This window comes from Zonotrichia albicollis, chromosome 29 (assembly GCF_047830755.1).
Source record: "Zonotrichia albicollis isolate bZonAlb1 chromosome 29, bZonAlb1.hap1, whole genome shotgun sequence".
NCBI lineage: Eukaryota > Metazoa > Chordata > Aves > Passeriformes > Passerellidae > Zonotrichia > Zonotrichia albicollis.
In genome coordinates this window covers 4,595,222-4,613,618 of record NC_133847.1, presented here as the reverse complement: position 1 = coordinate 4,613,618, position 18,397 = coordinate 4,595,222, and the positions used below count along the sequence as shown (strand labels likewise).

General features: G+C 49.3%; 1 protein-coding gene across 4 annotated transcripts in view; it reads left to right on the top strand.

The window, feature by feature from the left end:
- Window positions 1–18,397, top strand: part of SBNO2 (strawberry notch homolog 2) — a 50,686-nt gene that overhangs the window by 303 nt on the left and 31,986 nt on the right. Inside the window, exons 1-4 of one of the 4 annotated variants that reach the window (XM_005496681.4) lie at window positions 2,800–3,574; window positions 6,168–6,378; window positions 7,652–7,731; window positions 12,638–12,761. In XM_005496681.4, the coding sequence (XP_005496738.2) occupies window positions 6,280–6,378; window positions 7,652–7,731; window positions 12,638–12,761 (303 nt within the window). In that variant the 5' untranslated portion in view covers window positions 2,800–3,574; window positions 6,168–6,279. Of the gene's footprint in view, window positions 1–2,799; window positions 3,575–6,167; window positions 6,379–7,651; window positions 7,732–12,637; window positions 12,762–18,397 lie in introns of those variants that run through there. The other 3 variants (XM_074528599.1, XM_074528600.1, XM_074528601.1) reach the window with 3 other exon arrangements.

Here is an 18,397-nt window from a genome sequence, read left to right as displayed (position 1 = left end):
CGGGGAGTCCGGGGGCTGCGGGGCTCGGGCCGGGCCCGGAGCAGCCTGTGGAGACGGCCCCGCTGCCGCTGTAGGCACCCGTGTCCCCCACGCGTGTCCGTCCCGCGCGTGGAGCGGGGCCGGAGGGGCTCGGCGGGGACCGCGCGGGGCTGTGCCGGTACCGGCAGCGCGTGTCTGCATGGGAGGGAGCCGGAGATGCTGCGGAACCTCTGGAACCGCGATCCCGGCAAAGCCCGGACTCCTCCAACCCTGTCCGAGCCGGGTCCCCGTACAGCCGGGGTGGCCACAGCCAGCAAACCCTCGTGTTTCTGACTCCCTCTCGTGTTTCTGACTCCCTCTTCAGAATCACGGAATGGTTTGGGTTGGAAGGACCTCCAAGCTCATTCAGTTCCACCCCCTGCCATGGTCAGGGGCACCTTCCACTATCCTGGGGTGCTCCAAGCCCTGTCCAACCTGGCCTTGGGTTCCAGGGATCCAACTTGCAGGGATGGGGCAGCCACAGCTTCTCTGGGCAGCCTGTGCCAGAGCCTCAGCATCCTCACAGGAAAGGATTTCCTAATATCTGATCCAAACTTCTCTCTGTCACTGTGGAGCCATGAATCCATCATGCACTGAGCTGCTGCTGTGGTGCAATTCAGAGTCTCTGCAATACAGAACCAGTGCTGTCACACCATTAACTGGGCTGATACCAGATGTATAAATACTAGAGTCAGCTCTAAAACTCCTCAGAGTAACTGTAAATTCCAGTGTAAGGACTGTGGCTCCCCCTTGGAGGCTCGATTTACAGTGAAAATGAGATAGGCTGGGCAGGGCAGGTCCTGCAGGTTCAGCACTGCCATCCCAAAGCTGGGATCCAAACCCCAGGAGGGTTTTCTGGTCCCTGCACTGGCCCTGGGGTGAGTCTGGAGGGCAGGAGGGTGTTGGCTGTGTGCCTCTTTAGGGCTGTTCCTGCTGCACATCATCCTCGTGTCATCTGAGCATTGAGCTCGTCCTGAGCCGTGCAGGAATGGCTGAACCAAGAGCAGCTGGTGCTGGGAATGTTTAAGTGGAAAATGATGTGCTAATACTGTTGCTGTGGGGTTGGGAGTGCTCTGTGTCCTGTGCAGCACTGCCAGGTTTTGCAGAGCTCCATAAGCTGCCAGCTGGAGCTTTTGGAAGCCTGAGCTGTGCTATCTCTGCCAAAAGCTCTTTACTTCATGGGGGTCTGGGTTTTTGGATGTTTACACCCTCATTTTCCTAAAATAAGCCTGTACCTGTCTCGTTCAAATGTTGCTGGGAGGTCTCTGCACAGGAACAAACCGTGCTGTGACTTGTCACCATAAGACTCTGGATCCTTCACGAAAGGTTTATACTCTCCTGAGACATTTTTCTGTTTAAAGCTTAAAACTCTTCAGTCTTTTCTGGTTACACAATCGAGATCTGCACAAGTGTGGGTGTGATCAAAGTGAACACACGCCTCTCACGGAGCAGGTGCACGTTGAGTCTGCCTTAAGGCTGCCCCAAACCTTAGGGAAGTTGGCTTTGATGTCCTCAAGTGGTTTTCCTACCATGAGTGGCTCTGTGTGAAACAGAAAGCTGGGACCTGCTCAGCTCCAGAGGGTTTCTCTCTTCTTGGGAGAGAAACTGGGGAGAAAGTGTAAAGAATTTGGGACCTGCATTTTCTTGGCTTCTGACCTTGCTTAGCCAAGTTCTTTGTGGAAGGGGAGCAGCCCCAGTGCTCCGAGTGCCCTGCTCAGGCTGTGCCTCGTGCTGGGAGACACCCAAAGCTCTGTTTTTGGGAATGTTCCATGGACCTGGTGTCTGAGCCACTACATCTGCCTTACAGGGATGTGTTTGTGGCTTGGGAATGGTGATGCTGGGTGGATTTACAGAGGAACGTGCTGAGTTCCTTGCAGAGTGTGGGTGGTGCCTGGGAGGCGTTTTTGCCCTGTCCAGAAATAGTCCTATGTGTTTCCAGGTGGAAAAGCAGGGATAGGTGGAATTTACCTGTGGGGGGCAGTTAATATTTTCTCCTAAAAGGAACTTTTCCCTCCAAAAAGCTGCATTTGATTGGTTTTCCCCTGTATGGTCTGATTGTCAGACAAGGAGCAGCAAGTACTGCTTGAAGCATCAAGCTCTTCCCTGTAGAAACTCTGCTGTCCTTGGAAGGCAGGTTTGTTCTTTTGCCTGCACCGCCACAGCTCTTGCAAGAATCTCTGGAATGATCCAGATTTTTCTTCCCTTTCCTTGCAGACTAATTCCCACAGTTAATTTGTCTCATGGATTGTTCCATGCTGCAGCATTGACTTGTGGTGCCCAGGTGATGCCAGGGTTTGCCCTGGAGCCTGGCAGTGCTGTGCCCAGCTCCAGGGCTGCAATACCTGTGATCCAGAAGCCTTCAGGAGATCAGGGTGGCTCAAAGTGCTGGCTTAGGATGTCCTGAAGCAATTCCATTTTCATCACCCATAATACGCGTTTTCCGCTCTGGTGTTCTCCTTTGTGTTGGTGACGGGACTGAGTCCTATTCCCATCTGCTTGTTTGGTCTAAACTTCCCAAATATACGTCAAGGAGAAGCATGAAAGAGGAACTTGAAGGTGTCTGGGTGCTTGAGAAGTAAAACTGGCTGTTCAGAGTTCTGTAGGGTTGACTTCCCATTTCTTTGGGGACATTACATCCCGCAGAATTCCCGTGGGTGCCCATGCTGGGGGCTCATGGGTGGGTGCAGCAAGGTGGGGACACTTTGGGGCTCCACCTCTGCTCCGTAGGGGTGGGCAGGGTGAGGGGAGCTGATTCCTGAGCAGGAGGAAGAGCAGGATCACATTCCCAAGGTGTTTTTGTTGTTGCCAGCGCGTGGTAATTCATGATCGGCAGGTTTAGCTCCCGCTGCTCCAGGCATGTCTGTGGGTTTCTGGCTCTGTTCCTTTAATGGAGGCAATTTAAAATACACCAACAAAGGGTGGAACACAACGGGAGGAAGTGCTGGCTGCACTTTGCTGGGTTGTTTTCACCTCTTCTGATCGCAGTTATCAGTGATCCAAGCCCTTACTTCCATCTCTGTCCATCCTGGTTACAGCACAGCAGTTCTTTGTGTGTTCCAAATTGGAATTTTCCTGCTGGAGCGCTGGTCTGAGAAATGCCTAAAAAGCTCAAGCTGTTAAAAGCTGAAAATTGTGCTCTGTAACCTCTAGACACGATGAATTCCAGAGAAATTCCAGGCTGGAGCTGCTCCTTAGTCCCTGTGCTGACAGCAAACTGTTTGGAATATTGAAACTGTTCTGGAGCTCAGTGATAGGATGAAATCACTCAGGGGCTTCGTCATCCAGTGCAGGGAGCTGCTTTCACTTTCAAACCTGGGCTGCACGGCCAGGAAGGAAAATGTCCTGTGGGATTTTTAGGGTCGTGTCCTCCTCGCTCTGGATCTGGGGGATCGCTGCTGCAAGGAGACGAAGTGGCTGAAGTTGGGAACAGTGTCTGCATGCTGAGGGCTGGGCTTTGCTCTCCCGGCCTCTCCCAACACCAGCGCTGGGTCCTGGAGCCTCCTCTCCGGGGATTTGCCATAACAGCGGAAGCTGCTGCTTGCTCGGGGTGTGTTTGGTAAGAGAAGCGGTGGAAAATCACTTTAAAAGTTTGTTAGAGTGGCTCTCTCACGTGTGTGGGCCTCTCTGTAATCGGTGTTTACTGTCACAGCAGCAGGATGGGATGTGGAAGTGGAAGCACTTTGGGACTTGCTGATTTTGATGGTTTTCCGTGATGTGGCTGCCTGGAGCGTGGCGGGATGGGCACAAACTGAGAGGGCTGTTCCCACTTCTCTGTTCTTGTGCTGGGTGTTGTCCTGCTGTCCCCTCAGGCTCATGCAAGTCTCTGACTCTGGATTTAGTGTTTTATTTAGTTTTTCCTTGGAATTTGGGAGTGTAAACTGGACAGCAGCCCCTGGCACTGGGGCGTGAGCTCAGAGTGAGAGCTGGGTCAGGCTCCACGTTCATCACCAGGAACTCCTTTTGCAGCACCAAGATTTGGCAGGTGCAGGTTGGATTTTGGGGTGTCCTGGGGTAAGGAGTCCCCTCAGCATCCTCCAGGATTGAAGCAGGGCTGGAATGGTACCAGCTCTAGAGTGATCTCTTGGTGCCTCTTTTTCCCCCCTGTTTGCAATGCTTGGCTGTATTTTGCATTTGCACAACAGCCCCCCACAAACCAAGGCTCAGAGCATTCCGGCTTTTTTGCTAAGCAGTTTTCCTTCCTTTTTCCAGCGGGGTGTGATCTGTTGTGCAGTTTTCCTGGGGAACTGCTGCTGCTTTAGAGGCAGCCTCTGCTCTGTAGGGTTCACCAGTGAGATCTGGTGGTGTGAGACACAAGCTAATGCAGAGCAGGCGCAGAGGGATGCTGATATTGATTTTACCCTTCCTGAGTTCCTTTGGATATGTAAGTAAAGCTGTATATTTGTATTTGCTATGGCTCTTACGGGAATCACTGTTGCTGATTTCCTCTCAAAAGCTGTTGCAAGTAGGGGAAAGGAAAAAAAAAATAAAAGCAGCAAAACCCCTGAAGTCTGGTGTAAGGAAGAGTCACAGGGTTTTATAGACACACAGCAGTTGGTGATATTGACCCTGAGATCAGCAAACCTCAGCCTTGGCTTGGGTAAAGCTGAGCAGGAGTTGGAGAGAATCTTTTTGCAAAATAGAAAAGGGTGACCTTCTCCCTGCAAGAAAACCAAAACCCAAATAATCCCTTTGGGAGCTCCACAGAGCATTCCATAGGTGGGATGTGACTGTTGAACTCTGCTTTTCACACAGAACACCCTGGGCACTCGGGGGTTTTGCCTGTGACTCCACTGTAGGATCAGTCCATGGGGTCCTGGCTGGTCCCTGCAGCCCCCACATGAGCCCTACCCAGAGGGCACTGCTGGCACAGCTGTGGCACCACGGGAAGGCAGAAAGAGTCCCTTTAATTTCACTTTCCATTGCAAATGCCACAGTCATTCTGTCTACCGCAAGGCCACTTATTTTTAAAGGAGTCAAAAATGGCTTTTCAAAAATGTTCCTTGTAGCAAACTGTGTGTCCTGAAAGATCAGAGGTGGCTCTTTTAAATTACAGCTTTGCTCTGCGCTCTGTAGGTGTTGTGTGTGGCTGGATTGCTCCATCCAGAGGTTTTGGCCACTTTGATTTACTCAGTTTCCTTTGCTCAGGAAACAGCAAAGAAAGATTCAGTGGAAATAAAGACATTGTGAATGCTTTTCCCTGCTCCTCTGGTTGTATAGGTTGCTTTCACCATCTCCTTTTTATTTTAATCCATTAAATCCAGTTGGAAATTGGTTTCCTGTGGGATTGTGGAGAATTTAGAAGAAAATTAATCAGTTTGGTGGTTTTGAGTGAGAAGTGCACTGGAGGCAGGGTGTTACTGTGGGGTTAATCCTTCTAGGACAGTGCTCCTGCATTGGATCCCCTTTTGCCAGCAAAAGTGCCTGAAGCTGATAAATCCAGGAATTTGTGGCATTAATTTCAAATGAGTAATGTGGTATTGTTGGGTTTGACTGGTGTGGGAAAAGTCTTGGTGCAGAAATATCTGCCTTGGAGCTGGGGAGACCCCAGAGTGCATGAGGGTGGGAGAAGAGGGTTCAAACATCTGCCTTGGAGCTGGAGAGACCCCAGAGTGCATCATGGTGGGAGAAGAGGGTTCAAACATCTGCCTTGGAGCTGGGGGGACCCCAGAGTGCATCAGGGTGGGAGAGGAAGGTTCAAACATCTGCCTTGGAGCTGGGGAGACCCCAGAGTGCCACTGGGTGGAGATGAGGGTTCACTGCTGGCTCAGCAGTGTCCAGAGCATATTTTCAGGAAAACAGGCACTTTGGGGAAATGGATTACCATGAGTTTGCACAGGAGTGCAGAGTCTCCTTGTACATTAGATAAGGAAATTCCTCAGGCTGAGCCCAGCTGTGGGTGACCTTAGGGACCTGCGGGGCTCCTGGTGTGGGAGGCAGGAGAGGTGTGTTCCAGTTCCAACCTGGGTGAATTCCAGGTGTGGTGCTAATGGAGAGCTCTGTTTCCCATAAAACCCTCTCTTTTCTGAAGAGGCAGCAGCATTTCACAGGCTGTTTGCTCATCTCTAAGCTATGTTTAAGCTCACAAGTACTTTTTTTTTTTCCCTCACCTCCCCTTTTCACAAAACCTAACCGGCGCCTTTCTTTCCCAGCCCAGGACATGGTGCAGGGTGAAGAGCACAATTAAAGACGCTGCCACCACTCACTGCACACCCTCCTGAGGACTCCATGAGGCAGGACACGGGCTGATGCTCTCACCCCACCATGGATGGGGGGAACAGCTTCCCACAGCACCAGCAGCCGGGCGACGCCGTCCGCGGCATCCCCGGCCTCCGCTCCCAGCTCGCCGTGCCCGACGTGGAGGTGAGGCCCTGCACATCCTGGGGAGGGGGAGGCTGTGCCCAGGAGGGGTCTGGCCACAGCAATCTGGCCTGGTAGATCCTGGGAGTCTTGGTTTGTGTTTACAGCAGCAATTTCCAGGCTTTCCAGGCAGCTGCGCAGGGAGTCGAGGGATTGAGGTGAGGAGGCAAAAGCTGTGATTAAAACAAAGCCTCTCTGAAAGGTTCTGGCTGCCAGCTCCTTGAGGAAGGACTGAAGAGACTCAGAGAATGTGCCCAGGATTGCAGACCTTGTTCTTGGCCCAGCACATCTCTATCAGACCTTGTTCCTACCCCAGCACATCTCTACCAGACGTGTGAATCTGTGCCCGGGTCCAGCCGTCCTTGTTTCCAGAGCAGCAGAGATAAATAAGTTGTATTTGTCCTGATATAGTTGCTAAAACCAGACCAGGTCCCTGATGCATTTGTCCAACAGGGCAAAAAGCAAACCCTGTCCCAAAATAGCTGATGTGTTCCTGGAGTTTTCTCTTTCTGTTTCAAACTCTGGAATGTGTCACATGCAGGGACACAGGGGTTCAAGCGAGGCCCAAGTTCCTCTTGCTTCAAGTACAAGGTTTCATTGCTTTGGGCATAAAAAGAACAGATTAAAGGCTGCTGTGGAGCTGAGTAAGGGGATACTGTGTTCTCTCCTTGATTTTATTGGTATGAGCTGAGCTAAGACCTTGCCATTAATTGGAGACTGTTCAGGGAAGTGAGAATGCAAAAGGCACAAAAGGACATTTTTGGATGTAACCTCTGCTGGCCAATTTCAGGTTATTGGGTTTGTGCTGACATCCCACAGAGACTGAATCACAGAATCATGGAATCACTGAGGTTGGAAAGGACCTTCAAGGTCATGGAGTTCAATCTGTGACTGATTCCCACCTTGCCACCTCACCAGAGCATCGAGTGCCGCATCCAGCCCTTCCTTGGACACCTCCAGGGATGGAGACTCCCAATACCTCCCTGGGCAGCCCCTGCCAAAGCCTAACTACCCTTTCCACAAATAAATTCCAGCCTGAACATCTCATGGCACAGCTTGATGCCATTTCCCCCTTCAGAGTGTCCTGTGCAAGGGCTGGGCAAGGGGACAGTGGTAGGGGAGTGGGTTCCAAAGCTGAAACTGGAGTCCTGCTGAGGAGACAAGGAGCCACCTGTGCCTCTGGGAAGCACTGAGGGAGGGAAGCCATGGACCTGCAGATCCAGGTAATGGTTCCAGGTCTCTGCTGTGCTCTAACTGTTGTGCCTTGTTCTTGCAGAATTCCATGCTGGCCGCCGACTCGTGGAGTAGCTGCTACCCAGGCTCTTTCCCAACCCCATCTTTCCCAAGTGAAAACCAGTGAGTGCTGTTCTCCTTTGTCTAATCCCCTCTGCTCTTGCACACCCCGTGATTCAACTGTTTCTTTGCTGCTTTCCATGTTTACTTTATTTCACGATCTGAATGGGGAAATAATTGCATCACTCACTGGTCTTGGGGCATTTCAGACACTGCTGCAGCTTGGGAGCAGCAGCAAACAGCTTTTTGTTTTTAAAAATGAGAAAAAAACTTTGTTTTTTGTTAAACCTGGATGCTGCAGGAAGGGAGAAACAGCTTTGGTTTAGCCTGGGTTTGTAAGATTAATGGAATTTTTAACAGATCCAACTGAGCAAACACTGGGCAGTCCCTGGCTTTGCACAGATGTACAGGAAGGTGTTACCTGTACTGGGTGTTAGGTTTTGGGTGATGTTAAAATCCTTTGCCATGTCACTGGAAGTGACTGACACTAACAGCCATGTTAATGTACTGAAAAATTTTGTTTTCCCTTTACAATGAACTTTCATCAGAAGGTGGGATATGACAAATGTTTGGGCAACCTAAAGTGGCCTTGTGCCATCACTGAGTGACTTGGATGGGGACTCTGGTGGGGCTGGGGGTTTGGAGGCTGATCCATGGCTCCTTTGGTCTCTGTGAATCCAGGGAGTGGCAGGGATACACGAGAAATGTTCTATATCTGGGTCAGAGATGGGAGGAAGGAGAACTGAAAGAAGCAGAATTTGACATCCTGGACTAACAACTGAGTTCCAGGTGCCTGGCATTACACTGGGGGTTTAATGTGACCTCCCTCCTAAAGGGATTTTGGCATCTTTGTGGTGGGATCCTGTGATGGTGTTCACAGGGGTCTTAGGGTGAGGGAAGAGACGAGAATGTTGACTCCATGTTTCAGAAGGTTTGATTTATTATTTAATGATATGTATATTATATTAAAACTATACTAAAAGAATAGAAGAAAGGATTTCATCAGAAGGCTGGCTAAGAATAGAAAAAGAAGGAATGGTAACAGAGGTTTGTGACTCGGACAGAGTGTCTGAGCCAGCTGACTGTGATTGGCCATTAATTACAAACAACCACATGAGACCAATCACAGATGCACCTGTTGCATTCCACAGCAGCAGATAACCATTGTTTGCATTTTGTTCCTGAGGCCTCCCAGCTTCTCAGGAGAAAAAATCCTAAGGAAAGGATTTTTCATAAAGCATGTCTGTGACAGGATCCCTCTCTGGGAGGGTGTGAGTTCTGGGCAGAGAGGAGCAGTGAGGGTCAGCCCCTCTGTCAGGGGGTTGGTGGCACTCGTGTCCCTGTGCTCCTGCTGCCCTGGTGCCCTCTGGGCACAGCAGAGCTGTGGGGTGGCTGCACAGGGCAGTTCCCCATCAGGAGCTGCCCCACAGGTGCTGAGGGAGCTGAGCTGTGCCAGCTCCTCCCCTCAGGAGCCTTCTCAGATCCATTCAGGCCCTTTGCTCTTGGCCAGCTTGGCTGATTGGAAGGGGCTGTGCTTTTTGAGCAGGATTCCTGTAAATTACACGTTGTGAATCCTCCGGAGAGCTATAACAGAATTTCTGTTTTGCTGCATTGAACCACAAGATTAGATTGTGTTTATCTATTGCATTTTTTTTTTCCTCTTGACCATTTGTTCTGGTTTTGCCCCTCATTCTCTTCCTGTACCAGCACTGCCGGGAACAGCCCAATCCTGCAAGGACATGCCTGTGTCTCACACAAACCTGGACTTGCTGCCTTTGCTGAAGTTACTTCTGGAAATGGACCCCATTGTAGTAATGATTTAATAGGGAATGATTTAGCCAAAGTTACACTTTTAGCTTCCTGGTCTTCATACCTCAGGAGGTGTAAAAATCATGTAAAAATCACCTTTCAGGTGAGATTTTCCATATCTGCATTTCACATTAAAAAAAAAAAAAAAAAAAAAAAAAAACAAGTCTGTGCTTTTTGTACTTGAAAATGGCACTGACTCTGTTTTAGGTGGATTTAGGGTGAGGGGTAGGAATCCTGGAAGGAATGGAAACATTGAAACGTGGGATTTTAAAGGCAGTTGTAATTGTAGCCCATGCTGTAACATGAAAAAACGCAGCTGGCATTAGAGGTGGTGCACGTTTTTCTTCAGAATCCTTGCAGAGAAATCTCATTTGCAAGTGGCTGTGTTTGGACAGGGCTTATTCTCATAGCAACACCTTTATCCTGAAGCAGGTTTTTCCTGTTTCTTTTTCAGGAGTTCACTTTCATGCAAGGGAATTTCTTTAGAAGACCCCAAACGCGGCCTCTTGGGTTCAGATTTTCTTAACCTGACAAATGTCAACAGTGTATTAAACCTCCCTGAAAGAACCAGGGAGGGTCAGAGCTCTGAAGAGCAGCAGCTCAGCTCTTTTCTGAGGAAATTATCCCTGCAGAGCTCAGCTTCTCTTGATGAGAGGCTCAGCACATTCCTGGCCAGGGGGATCTGGGGCTGGGGCAGATCGATCACAGCTGCAGCAAAACTTTGTCCCCATTTTACACTTTTCTTGTTGTTTTTATGCCCTTTTCCACCTCTGCATGGAGCTGAAATAGTAAAGCAGGCTCTGAAAAAACATGGATTGGTGTCTGATGAGGAAGGAAAGTGCCAAGGCAGCCTGCAGCCTCTCAGCTCTCCCTGATCTTCCACTGGCTTGGGATGAGAAGTTTGTGCCTCTGAGTGAAGGACAGAGGATGGAGCCTGGCCAAAACACACATGGAGGTCTCAGAGAAGTGGCACTGTGGGGCCAGAAGGGCTTTGGCTGCATTGGTCATGCTCATTGGGATGAGCAGCTGGGTGAGCAGCTGGAATGCAGCGGAATTGCAACGGTGCATTCCTCTTTGGGCAGCTGGTGTGGTTAAACCAGCTTAAATTTCCTTTCTAGAGCTGTTTTTGGTTGCCCAGTGAAGCCCCTCAGCATCTGAGGGAAGCTGCTGACCCACAGCAGAGCAGTTTACCAGGAATTGAGCCCTGGAGAGGCTGAGCAGGTGGGGACAGGGCAGTGATCACAGCTTGGGTCACTGACCTGATTCTTCCAGTTAAAGCCTTTTTATCTCAGTTTATTTCAAGCAAACTTGTCAATGGCTCTGTGCCAGCCCTGCAAATGAGAAGAGACAGCTTTGAGTTCTGACTCCAGGGAAGGTAAAGCCCATCTCCAAAGGTACTGAAGGGATTTTGGGGCTTTTCCACGAGGATCTCAAAGCAGTGCCTGGAGCTGCTGTGGGCTCTCCCTGCAAACTGCACCGACCAAGGGCATCTCACATGGGCAGATTGGAAGACCAAGATTAAGGGTAACAAAATGCCAAGCAGAGCTGGTCATTCCACAGCAGACCAGGGAGGCTGGAACTCTCTTCCTCTTTTTCTTGTTACCTTGACTGACCCTTGTCCAGGGGAAGAGGAGAGGGTGTTCACTTTTCCAGTAAAAATAGTTTACTATTGGTAAACTAATTAATGGTTGGTTCCTTGATGCTGGCCAAGCTGTGTCCTCGTGTGAGAGACGACCACAGCAGCCTTGCTTTGAAAGCCTTTTAAACCAGCCTTTTCCTGTGTGGAAATAATTCATTCCCAGAATTTATGCCCAGATTTTAATTTCCTTGGATGGATTACAAAGGGCCAACAATCAGGGCTGGACTTTGGGAGCTGGGTTGTGTTCACAGAGGGTCTCAGGTGTCTCTGCAGCAGGTAAAGCTGTGGCAGCGCAGAAAAGGAAAAAAAATGAGCTGTTAATTTTTGAGGGTTTTGCCTTCAGTGATGGGAAATGAGCAGGAAAAATTTATTTATCAGAGGAGATAACTGTGTTTGCACATAAATCCACATGTAAATGTTCACCAGCTGTGTTAACGAGCTGCTGGCCACACACAGCACCTTAATTGCTTAATAATCCTTTGGCAGCTTGGCATTCCCAGCTCCTGGGCAGGAGTTCTGTTCAAACTCTGTTTCTCCCTCTTCCTAGAGCCCTTTTCAAGTTTCTGGCCATGGATTCTCTGGGCACCAGGGTGAAGAAAGAGGAAACCACCCAGCTGGGGTGGATATCCCATGGCAATCACCCAAGCAGGAGCACGGCCCCTTACGGGAAGGATTACAAAGCACATTCCTTGCTCCTGCAGGAGAGGGAAAAGCCTTGTGCAAGCCAGGAGGTGGCGTGGAGCAGAGGCCAGGAGCTGCTCCTGGGCAGGAGGAAGGAAATTGGCTGCTCTCCTGGCAGATTTTGCCCCAGGAAGGAAATTGGCTGCTCTCCTGGCAGATTTTGCCCCTGGCTGCCTGGAGGAAGCAGATGCAGGGAGCAGGAGGAAGCTGGCATGGCCCTGCCCAGGTGCAGCAGGCAGGATCTTTGCTTTGTTCCCTGGTTAGCTGAGCACTGAGCTTGCTTTTGAACTCACACCACTCACATCTCTGTTTCCTCTGTCTGGGTAACAGTTCTGTCTGTGTTTCCCAGTCACCAACCCCTCCATTCCCACCTCTGGGTTAACAGAGATGTTTCGCTGTCAGAGCTGATTTGTGAGGCTCTTTTGGGGTTTTTTTGGCCTAAACTGGCATTCAGATATGATGTTTCCCTGTCCTCACATGGTGTGACTGTCAGGTCCACCACACCCATCACGCTGGGACGTCCCAGGCCCTCATTCTGCTTTGTCATCAGGGCTGAAATATTGGGTACTGCAGACCATTGATATCTATTAAGTCCTTCCTGGTGTACACAAATTAAGAATTATATTCTTAATTCAGCATTCTTACACTGCTGAGTTTGGGAAGTGGGATATAACTGGTACAGGTATTATTTTGCCATCTCTCTTCTGGATAATACCCAATAATATCCCTCTCCTGTATGTGACATCCTGAAATTTCAGCTTCACTGCTGTCAGAGGCTGAAGTGACCTGAGAAATTCTGGGGATTCACAGGGAGTAACTGCTTTTCCCATTTCCTTACAGGCAATATTTTAGCCCCCCTCAGGATTTTTATATGGATTCCATCAGCAGACCACATTTCTTGGATACAAACTATGCAGCTGTGGACCCCACTGACTTCTTACCAAAAAATGGCGATTTTCCTCAGGTAAGTGCAGAGTTCCTGATGTCTTTTGGGGATAAAATGAGGCTTTGGAGTGCTGGGGATTGCTTTTCAGTGTTAGGGAAAATGAAGAGATGGGTGATAAATTTATCCAGCCCCAGAGAGGAACTGTGTGCAGTTGGGATCAGGACACCAGGAATTTGAAAGGTTTGGGAGGAGCTGCTCTGTGGTAAAACAGCTTCTGTTTTTTAAAGGATTGTTTGACATAAACACTGGTGGTGCTGGGGGCTGCAGGAAGGTCCCAGAGTGTGAACTGAACACGCTTCAGATTCTTTGGTTATTTCCCTCCTAAAATTCCCTTGTGCTGCATGTTCTTCCTCACTGGTTACAAGTGGTGGATTCCTGAACAGTGAATATTTAGGGATTACATCAACTCAGTTCTTAGCATTCCAAGAGTGGAGCCAGGTCAGTTTTTGCAGAGCTGGAATGTGGGAGGAATGAGCAGTGACCCAGAGTCACTCAGCATCTCTGGGGACCCAAACCTCCCTCACCTTGAGCATCTCTCCAGGTGGGAAAGGAGCCTTTTCCATGGAGGTTTTGGGACATTGCACTACTTTTGGCAACATCTTATGGTAAGATTAGTCAGTAAAAACTGCAAGTAGTTGATATGACAGAGCTGACTTTGGAATGAAGAAGGGACAGGCTATATCCTTTCATGTGTTAATTCCCGCCTTTGTTGTGTTTTTAGTTTCTTGGTATGGCTAAAGAGTGGTTTTGCTCCTCCTTGGGGCTCTGATTTCTGCAGGTTTGGATGTGCAAGTGCTGGGGATTTGTGCTTTTTGGGGTGGCCACTGGTCCCCCCGATCCCATTCACATCAGGGAACCCCTGGGCAGCTGCTGGGCAAAGTTTTCTGGCTGGATTAAACCAGATAAATAATTAAATCACAGGAGCATTGATCTCTGCCTCCTGCAGAATTAATTGTGGGAGGAACAAGGCAGAAAGGTGATCTCATCAACTTGTGAGACCATTTATGGGGCTGTGATGGGAAGGGGAGAGGGGTCCCTGCCACAGGTCTCACCTCCAGGTCTGGTGGGGTTTGGCTGATGGGTTCAACGGGAAAAGAGCTTAATTATTTCTTTAACTTATGTATTTTGTAGTATCTCAGTGGTCAGTCAGCTTCCTTCCCTGCTGCATCACAGAAATTGATCTCAGGCAGCTTGGAGGAGCAGATTTTTGGAGGTTCTCTTTGAAAGGAGATGCTTTGTGTTGGCTGGGTGAGAAAAGAGCAGGGAGCTCTGAGACAAAGCAAAACCTCAAATGATTCCCAGAGCAAGAAATAATTCTTGTGCTGATCTTATCCTTTGGGAGAGGAAGCTACAGATGGGAGCGAGTTGATTTTAGGCAAATGGGCTTTTGTTTGGACTGAACCTAACACATCTAAACCAGTTCCTTCACTGGGCTGTTGTACCACCATGCGCTCCCAGGAGGAGCAGAGCAGCTTCGTGGTGCTCTCCTGTCCTGTTCCATGCTTTGCGAGCCCCCCTGGAGATTTCACAGGTGACAGGGTAGTGATGTGTCACCCTGACACTGAGGAACAGTGGGTCAGACTTTGTTGGAGCTCTGTTTTCCAAGCTGAAGCTCCCTGGAGCCAAGGGACAGCTCTCAGTTATTTCACCTCTGTCTCTGGAAGAGAAATTTCAGGTTCCAGTCATCCTCTAACAGCTCATTCTGCAGGATGGAGCCAGGTCAGCCTCCTTGAACACTCAGCTTTGGATTTCTGAGCACCCTGCACGGTCTCTCCTGTGCTCACTGGGAGCAGGATGCCCTAAACACTGACATGGAAGCCATGGACAAACCCCAGGGGTCTCTGAGCCATCAGGCATTGCCCATGCAGAGAAAAGCTGCAGATCTGCTCACAGGAGCCAGAGGTGGAGCCTGCATCTGGTGGAGCACCAGGTCTCAAACTGGAGACAGTGGTATCAGTCTGGAGCCACCTGGGAGTCTCCTGAAGCTTTTCCAGCTCTTTCTTCAGCAATGTTTCCCACTTGAGTGCTTTCTCATTGTCCCAGACACCAAATTGTTAAATATTAACATTTGGCTTGGGAAGCTGAAATATTCCATCCAGGAGGGGTGGGAGCAGCTGGGTGGTTCCATATTTCCAGGTGACTGTACAGGAAAGCACCTGTCTCTTCCAAACTTCCCTGCTGCCATGGTAGGAGTGACAAAGGTTGGTCCAACCATGCCAGACAGAGCAGTGGAGCCCAAGGGACAGCATGAGGAGCCTGCTGCAGGTGCTGGTAAGAGATTCCTGATCCAATCTGTGCTTCTTGGGCAGGCAAAATGGATCAGGTGCTTGTGTGAGGAATTGTGCTGCCTCCACACGTGGATACAGGCTGCTCTCTTGGCTTTGCTCCTGTAGCAGAATCCAGAATTTTGAGGAATAATGAAGAAGGATTTGAAAGGTCTAAAGAGCAAATGATTGAGGCATTTGTGTGGCAAACCCTTTCTGTTGGTGGCTGTGATGGTGTTCACAGGGGTCTGAGGATGAGGGAAGAGACAAGGATCTGACTCCATGTTTCAGAAGGCTTGATTTATTATTTTATGTTATATATTATATTAAAACTATACTAAAAGAATAGAAGAAAAGGTTTCATCAGAAGGCTGGCTAAGAATAGAAGAAGAATGATAGCAAAGGCTTGTGGTTTGGACAGAGAGTCTGAGCCAGCTGACTGATTGGCCATTAATTAGAAACAACTAACATGGGCCAATCAAAGATCCACCTGTTGCATTCCACAGCAGCAGATAATCAATGTTTACATTTTGTTCCTGAGGCTTCTCAGCTTCTCAGGAGAAAAAAATCCTAAGGAAAGGATTTTTCATAAAATATCATGGCTACAGGTGGCAGTGATTGTCCATGTGCTGTAGAGTTCAGAGTGGGAGTTCTGGTGCTTTTTCCTCTGGCATTGGCATTTCCTCTCATCATCCTTCCATGTTTTGGGAGTCCTGCAGTGTGCAAAGGCTTTGCTGACTTTGGGGATACTGAGAGTGGGAATTGCCACATTTTTTAAAGGCTCTGGGAGTTTCTCTGTGGTTGAACCATTCACCTTGCTGAGCAGGGAAGGTGCTCACTGCATGGCCAGAACAGCCTGATGTGAACTTGAATTTATTTCCTGCACAATAGGGTTCTGGCTTGCTCCTGGGTGATTCATCCTTGCTGATCTGTTGGCATTTTTTATATAAACAAGTGGCTTGAGTGGAGGTTCAGAAAATAGTTCTGGGAGGCCACGTTGGCTCTGACAGCATTTCTGGTCTTGGGAACTGTTGTGTGCAGGCAAAGTCTCATCCCAACCACATGGTGCCATCTCCTTATGGAAAAGTCTACGCACTGCCCACGTGTCCTTACAAATCACAGTCCTGGGAGAAGCAGGGCTTGGTTTCTGTTGCTTCCCTCCCTTCCTGCTGGTTGTTCCTGCAGTCCCAGGTGCTGCTGAGCTGGGATCTGCACTGGTGGGCAGCAGTTCTGCAAAGGCACCGTGGCCGTGGTGGTGCTCTCTTGTGACACTGATGGTGGGAGCTGTTAATTGCCATAATGAAACATTGAATTAGGAGGGTTTAACTTATCCCCTGGCCTGTGTTGTCCCTGTGAGCTGTGTCTGTCCCCAGATCCTTACAGAGTCAAAGCATCCTGCTCTAGGAGAGCATCCCTGCTGCTCTTGGCCACTACAGATTTTTCCTTACTTCACTGCCCTGGACAGTTTAGAATTAATTGAAACACAGACTCTGCCTAATTCCTCTGAGCTCTTTGTTATGGCCTTTGCTGGCAGTCTGTGTTCCCTTTGCCTAATTTTGTGCTGCTTGTGGCTCTAGAAGAGAACTTTGCTGAACACACAGAAACCTCCTGTGCTGACTTGAGATAAACCTGGGAGTGGGAGAAGCTCCTGAGGAATGTGGAGCTGGGAACATGGTGGGTGTGCAGATCCTCCCTCTCTCCTCAGTGAAGCAGCTCTGGGTGATTTGGGAGCAACTGGTCCTTTTCTTAAAATGTGGGTTGGAGGGAGGAGCTCAGTCCAGATGGATTTATCCTGTGGGTCAGGATGAATTGCCTGCTCCCAGGCAGAGTCACCTTCAGTAATTCTCTAAAGATGCAGTCACAGCCTTGCTTGATCTGCTGTGCTGGATGGGGGCTCCTGAGCACGTGTGTTAATCAATAATAATCATAACCAGCCCTCTCCTCACCACCACAGCCCCTTGCAATCTCCTCTTAATCTTCCTTGTTAAAGCAGGAGGAGGAATTAACCTGCTCTTAAAAAAAGTATTAATTTTTAGAAGTGCTGCAGGGAGCACAGAGCTGTGGTGATTTAGGAGAAATCAATGCAACAGTTATTAAATTATATGGAACACTTGGTTGTGGCTGAAACAAAGAGTTTCCTGGAATAAGAAACATCCTGGAACTTCTGTTGCTGTCCTGGAGTTATGTCTACAGGGAGCACAGACATTAAAATCCATTTGCAGGCAGTTACCTGGCTCTTGGCCTTGGGAGAACAAGTGGCTTTGCATGCTCATGTCTTTGTTTCTGCACTGCAGCTTTGGGGTTTGGGCTGATGCAATAACACTTTATAACCCCTCTGCCTGAGGTACCTGACACATCCTGCAGCCCTGGGGTAAGGAAAATGAAAAGGCTGTGGTTATAATTTACTGTGCACTGACCAAAGACTTGGGGTGCTCCAGCTGAGGCACCCTGAGCTGGTTCTCTGGAGGAAGGGAGGTGTAATTTGGTTTTTGAGGTATTTTTTGTTGTCAGTGGATTGCAGGAGCCCCCTCAGATGCCTGTGGAGCTAGGGAAAGGGGTAAAAGAGCCCTGGGGAAAGGGGTAAAAGAGCCTGGAGGGCTCAGGTATCCCCCCCACATTCTAACCTTGATAATTTTCATCTGTGTTGCTGCCTCCAAGCAGCAATGCCCACCCCTGGCAGGAGGGATGGAGATCTGCCTTCTGAGGGTCTTGGCAGGCACAATTCCCTGCCTCCTCCCTTGCCAAAGCCAACAAAAGTGGGAAAAGCCAGTCTGAAAGGCTCAGAGCTCTTAAAAGTGCTGCTAATAGAATCCAATAGCACACCACAGGGACGTGGTTGAAAATAGATGTTTAATTCAAAGCAGAGCTGGTCTGAGTCAGGGGGTGCAGAAAGTTCCCCAGCACAGCAACTCCCTGGGCTTGGCTGGAAGGGGATAAATCAGATGTGAGAGCTGGAATAATCCTGCTTTCCTTGTCCCTGTCTGTCAGCACACGTGTTCTTGGGTGAGCTGTGGGGAGGCAGGTTGGGAACATTCCAGGTGGTGGTTCCACAGTGGTTTATCTTCCCCTTGGTGATTAAACTGCTGTGGTCTTGCAAAAATCAATGCAGCAGCCCTGGGTGTCTGAGCTGTGTTCCCACTTCCTCCAGCAGCACAGGTTCTCTCATGGCTGCATTTTGCCCCTCTGACAGAAAAGGAAGAGGAAATAATCCACCTGCTCTTCCAAAGGTTGCACAGATTGCCAGCCCTTGGTTGACTCAGCCAGGACATAGTGGTTCAGTCAAGGTCACGCAGCAAGCTGCTAATTAAGACATTACAGAAATTAATTTGGCCTCTTCACTCCACACATGTCATTAAAGCACCTGCCCTGGCAGAGCTTGCCCTTAAATAC